Source organism: Diaphorina citri, unplaced genomic scaffold (genome assembly GCF_000475195.1).
Source record: "Diaphorina citri unplaced genomic scaffold, Diaci psyllid genome assembly version 1.1 scaffold2058, whole genome shotgun sequence".
Taxonomy (NCBI): domain Eukaryota; kingdom Metazoa; phylum Arthropoda; class Insecta; order Hemiptera; family Psyllidae; genus Diaphorina; species Diaphorina citri.
Genome location: NW_007379483.1, coordinates 44,133 through 50,000, shown reverse-complemented (window position 1 = coordinate 50,000; position 5,868 = coordinate 44,133). Strand labels below are relative to the sequence as shown.

Genomic DNA, 5,868 nt, shown 5'->3' with positions numbered 1-5,868 from the left:
GAAGTATTTTTAAGTTCTTCTCATTTGAAAAATATGCCCAAGCTCAAGGCCAAGACCCCAATTCAGCAAACTGCTGAGGTATATGACAATCGCCAATACTAACGTAAAATAATAATAATCTCAATAGGTGAAAGGAAAAACAGATCGCTTCTTTTGTTTTACAATACAGACGTAGACCTACTCAAGTTACTATCTGAATCTACCCCCGCCACAACCACCCCTGGGACCAAACAGTCCCCAGCAGCCCCCACAGCCGCGCCTGCCCCACCCAAGACTAAACCCCAGCCTGCCCCTGCGTCCGTGCCTGGTAAAGCCCCCGTGACTACTGCACCGCCGCCCCTGCTCGGGTCAATGACCTTTGTCAAGGCCCCGGGAGCCCCGATGAACTTCGTGAAGGCCCCCGCCCCTCATACTGCAGCGCCGGCCCTGCCCACACCACAAGGTAAGTTGATACTCCGCAATATACTATTGTGGTTAGCGCCGTGGACTTTGGAGCTGGAGGTTGATGGTTTGGGTCCAAGTCAAGTCACAAAATTTATCGAGGTGTATTAAATTATTGGGAGTTAGCGCCGTGGACTTTGGAGCTGGAGGTTGATGGTTTGGGTCCAAGTCAAGTCACAAAATTTATCGAGGTGTATTAAATTATTGGGGAACAACATTTGTGACCAGGATGTAGTTATGGATTATTTTCCGTATTTTCTTGCCTTAAGTTTCCCTTTGTGAATTTCAATTCTTTTTGTGCAATTGCTAAGGGAATTATTTCTAGTGTAAAAGCTACAAGTGAATTCCTATTAGTGTAAATGGTAAATGAATTCCTTCTATTGTATTTGCTAAGTGAATTCCTTGTTGCGTTACAGCTGTGAGTGCTGCCCCTACTCCACTGATCAATGGAATGAGAGCTTCAGCTCCCAGACCTGCTGTACCTCGACTTGTAGCTGCAGGTATGTATTTTATACTATCCTCTATCAAATTATCACACTATGTACCTTCTATTAAATACGAACTGCTGTATGTACTATAAGATTGACATAAGTATAACAAGAATGATCTTTTTTTTAATGAAATGACTGCTACAAGACTTGTGTGGTCTGTGTCGTTAGCATACCCAGTCCGGAGTATGCCTCTCACCAAATGGGCTAGAAGAGACAGTACTTCCCATTTAAGTGATAGTAGCAGTTCTGCACTAGTACGGGTCTGAAATTAGAATAAAGTTATACCTTGTTCATCCTGCCAGAATGAGACTGAAAAATCCCTTTACTCCCAAAGTCTAAACAAGGTCTTACATATTTCATAGGTAAAGTTTACTTCATCCTGCCAGAATGAGACTGAAAAATCCCTTTACTCCCAAAGTCTAAACAAGGTCTTACATATTTCATAGGTAAAGTTTACAAATGAGTAAATAAATGGGGCCACGGTTAGCCAGTGGTAACGCGCTTGCTTGTCATCCTAACCTATATAATGCCCTTGTTCCATGCCCACCAGCGACAGAAATTTGTACTTATTTTTGTTGTTGTTGTTGTTAACGTTGGCGACTACATCTCCGTCTCCAGTCCCAGGAGCTGATTTTGCGAAAATCTAAACCGATCCTGAGATATGATCAATTTTTGATCGCTAAAATCTCCACCATAAGAAATACACAAGAGTGCAGAGACTGCGGGAGAGAAATGTTCCGCTCTCACCCCTCCCACCCCCACCTCCTCCTCTACCAACCTCCCCTCCATCAAGTCCTCCTCCTCCTTCGCCGCCAAACTGAGTGCGCCCCCCTCTCCTCCCCCCCAGCTACGGCCCCTACCCACTGCCTCGGCACCACCCAGTATATCCGGCTCTGGGGGGGCGAATAGTGTTGGAATAGGCCCCGCGAATAACGTTGGTATAGGTCCCACCAATAGTAGCTTAGGACCGGCCAACGGTGTAGGACTAGGCCCTGCCAACGTTGGTTTAGGCCCTGCTAACTTCCTACCCAATGGGCCCGCGTGTTCTCTACCATCGGGTACAGCGAGCTCTATGCCCAACGGCGTTATAGGCCCGACCAACACTATTCCGGCTAATATACCCAATGGCGGCCCGCCAGTCAGTATGGTGATGGTGGCACAGCCTGGTTTCAGTGTGGTGACTAGTTCGTCTCCTACCCCCTCGCCTGCACAGATAGCACCTCTACCCTCCCCCCAACCACCGGGCCTGACGGAGTATTCACTGTTCAATGATACTTTCACCAAGGTAAGATAAAAGTGGATACACACTACTATCACGAGCTCTTGGGGAGTCAGAAACATGTAGTCCAATGTTTTCCTATAATATTGTAGGTGATTTCGTTCATGAGAGCCACACTGCCTTCACGTGACGTGATAGTCAAGGTAACTAGGCTGGCCGAGTTTCAACTTTAATTCTCGAGGAACCTTTTCAATTCCGAAGAGGGGGAAATCCATGAAAACCAGCGATTTTTTTTTGTCCGATAGACCAAGAAAGTTGTTTGTTTCTTCGTGATTTGATTTTACGTGCAACGTGCAATGCAAATGCTTTGCACGTTGCTTTGCACGTTGCATTGCACAAGTCTGGACCCACCATAAGAGCCACACTGCCCTCACGTGACGTGATAGCCAAGGTAACTAGGCTGGCCGAGTTTCAACTTTAATTCTCGAGGAACCTTTTCAATTTCGAAGTGGGGAAAATCCATGAAAACCAGCGATTTTTTTTTTGTCCGATAGACCGAGAAAGTTGTTTGTTTCTTCGCAAAAAATCAAAAATTCGAATTTCCCGCCAACTTTACACGCAAAAAGGCCGACGATGGCCTATCTCAGCCCTGTACATAAACACAGCCAGAAAGTTGTTTGTTTCTTCGCAAAAACCTTTGACCTCCTTAACAACGAACCCTCTCATGTTGTCAGGTGACCCAGCAGTCTGTGTGGGGCCGGGAAGACGAGGACAAGGCCGGGAACAAGCCGGGAATGAACTTCGCCAGTGTTGCCGCCAATAACAATGCCGGCGGCGTGCCGACCAGTGTTGTGACGTCTAGCATGATAGATTCTACGCCCCCTGTGGACGCCGCCAAGGCCCCGGGCTACAGGGGCGCCAATGCCGTGTCCTCCCCCGTGCTGTGCAAGATGAGTAACGCTGCCTCTCCCTCTCCCTCGCTCTATCAGCAACCCCGCCCTACCTCCATGTATATTGAAGATCCGTGCCCTCTCTATCAACAGGTAACCTTCCTTCCTATTTATTTCATATACCAATCTTATTAAATAAATTCTTAAGGAGTGTCCACACATGGTCGATCAATGTCAACCGAAACTGCCTCGACAACATAAATTCACATCGTCGACTATGTGTTGAGAGAACTTTACATTTGAGAAGTTAATTTTTCATAAGGCAACCTCCACCATTCAACCATGTTTACCTTGTTCAACCAAAGTATAAACTATTACCTGTCCTTATTAACGACCTCATTGATACCCGTGTCCACACACTTGACATGTACACTGGTAGACTCAGGGCTGGTATCACCTCCCAACACACAGGCACGGTGCCACGTTACATTCCCATCATCCTCATCTTGTACACAGGCAATGCATCTCATACCCGGCCCTGGTACTCGGAGCAGAGGTTGAGAGCTAGCTTCACGCTGTATCTCCGCGTCTAACGATGTGAACTGAGCCACGATCCGCTTCAACTGTGAGAAGATAGCAATGGGGGAAAATGTTAGGTCCTTTTTTATTATTATTTTTAGGATTGACAGAGGGAACTGTAACTGCTAAGGTCTTATCGTCCGGCAATCGAAGAGAGAAGAAAGAAAGACAGGATAGGAGAAAGCCAGCCGTTCCAAGGCAGATCGCTACCAACCAAGGTAACTAGGCTGGCTACGTTAGGTCCTTTCTCCATTGGAACTCACAGGTGATTGCACACAGGGCTAGACTAGGCTTGAAAAAATCTTATTAAATAAATTCTTAAGGAGTGTCCACACATGGTCGATCAATGTCAACCGAAACTGCCTCGACAACATAAATTCACATCGTTCATCGCCTATGTGTTGAGAGAACTTTACATTTGAGAAGTTAATTTTTCGGTTAGATTCCCGCCCGGGGCACACTTTATCCAAAGTGGATAAGGTTTGTTCTCAGAACGGCTGGCTTTCTCCTATCCTGTCTTCCTTTTCTCTTCCCTGTCGGGACGATAAGACCTTAGCAGTTAAGGTTCCCTCTATCATACAATTCCTAATTTCCTACCATACATAAACGTAATCGTTCCATCAGTTGATGGGTTAATGTAAAACCTCTAGAAAAAGGACAATTAAAATGCACTATTTTTTTTTTTTACTTAAAGGCACATTCTATTACACTTCGCCAGCCTAGTTAGCCTCTGAATCTGAAAGTTGGTGGTTCAAGTTCAAGTCAAGTCATAAAATTTAGCGTACGGTATTACGTGGGGACCGACATTTGTGACGAGCATTTGTGCCACAATTAAAGTTCCTTACATAAAGCGTGTCGTGTCATGAAACCTAGGGAAGACTCTTAACAGGGGTCCCGGAGGTGCCGAGGGGGTTTGTCGGTTCTGCGCTTGGAATTTGGGATGTACTTTGTGGCGACCAGTGGCGGCATTTATCAATAAAAAAAAAAAAAGTTGTGGTCGTTAAGGGAACAGTTCTGACGAAGGCAGTGGCGTAGCGTGGTCTAACTCCAAGTGTAGGGCGGACACTAATTTCTATCACAATATCTATCTAATAAGAATACAATAATTATTTAAAGTCAATGGTATTTGAGTGGAATTTTTGAGTGTAGGGCCGCCATACACGCCCTACATGGACGCTACGCCACTGGACGAAGGTGTCTGCTTTACCACAATGGTTTTAGATATCATTTCACTCACCAGGTAAGGGCCACCAGGGGCAAGGGGAGGCATTAGAGTTACTTTGAGTAGTTGATCCACTATTAGCTTGTGTAAAATATCCAGAGTAGGTATAGGCCATGCAGTCTTGTGCTCTTCTCCTTCTGGCTGAACCTGCAAATCAACACACAAACAAACTTATCAAGGAATGGCAAAAATATCTCATTTTTTCCGAGCATTTCTCATTTTTTTCTACGGAGAAAATATCAAATTAAAAGAAAAAGAAATCAAATCATGAATTTATTATTTGTGGTAAAGTAAACCTTTTTCACAAATTTTTGCTGATAGCACAGCACTTCTAAGTTCCTCTTTCACATCAATCTTTTTTACACTGTTAATGCGGCCACTGGTCGCTACTCGATTGTCCTTACGAGGATGAGAGCAAACCGAACACAGAGCTGAGAAAACTTCCACCCCGCCCTGGCGGTTTTCGGAATAATTCAATAGGATAAGGAAAGTCGTGTGATGGTCAAACCAAATGTTTACTTTTATAAATGGATACTTACAGGTTCCAGACCATGGAACATACAGGATGAACATAACACTGGTACGTCATGATAGCAAGCTTCTTTCCTAAGCTCAGTAGGAAATAAATTTGAACATTAGAAGCTTTCAAAAGCTTTTGATCGCAACTTTAATTTATCATGTCTAATGAGGGCACGATTAATATCATTAAATTTATCATTCTATTAAATTTATTTTAATTTTTTCTCAATTAAAAATTTTAAATGAAAAATAATATCTAATGATGATGAAAAAAAATATTTATAAGTACATAAATTTTATTATTTTACAAGTTGATACGAGTACGTATTACATGGGTACATTTTCTCTCTCTCTCTCTCTCTCTCTCTCTCTCTCTCTCTCTCTCTCAAAGTAAGCGTTATTAAGTACTTGGCATTAACGAATAATCAATAAGGCTAAAGTACATCGGATTGTTGCGAGGCCGCGTGCAACAGTTTAATGTTGTTGCAAAGATGCGGGCGCACCGGA

General features: G+C 44.1%; 3 protein-coding genes and 1 long non-coding RNA gene across 4 annotated transcripts; 2 read left to right on the top strand and 2 right to left on the bottom strand.

Moving 5' to 3' along the window:
- Positions 1-169: 169 nt before the first annotated feature.
- LOC113471077 (classical arabinogalactan protein 9-like) lies at positions 170-1,036 on the top strand (the record flags this gene model as incomplete). The annotated part of the gene is made up of 2 exons (XM_026829954.1): positions 170-442; positions 858-1,036. Coding segments are annotated over 2 exons (437 nt in total), but the record flags the coding sequence as incomplete, so codon positions are not given.
- Positions 1,037-1,063: 27 nt separating this feature from the next.
- On the top strand, positions 1,064-3,236 carry LOC103518049 (vegetative cell wall protein gp1-like). The gene is made up of 3 exons (XM_026829957.1): positions 1,064-1,135; positions 1,663-2,217; positions 2,886-3,236. The coding sequence occupies exons 1-3, from the start codon at positions 1,064-1,066 to the stop codon at positions 3,234-3,236; spliced, it is 978 nt and encodes a 325-aa protein (XP_026685758.1).
- A 183-nt stretch (positions 3,237-3,419) lies between these two features.
- Positions 3,420-4,890, bottom strand: LOC103518048 (the record flags this gene model as incomplete). The annotated part of the gene is given in 2 exon segments (XM_026829956.1): positions 3,420-3,664; positions 4,858-4,890. Coding segments are annotated over 2 exon segments (278 nt in total), but the record flags the coding sequence as incomplete, so codon positions are not given.
- A 32-nt stretch (positions 4,891-4,922) lies between these two features.
- On the bottom strand, positions 4,923-5,463 carry LOC113471076. Its single transcript, XR_003393913.1, has 2 exons — positions 5,382-5,463; positions 4,923-4,989 (listed from the first exon to the last, which is right to left on the bottom strand). It is a non-coding gene; the product is annotated as an uncharacterized LOC113471076 (long non-coding RNA).
- Positions 5,464-5,868: the final 405 nt, after the last annotated feature.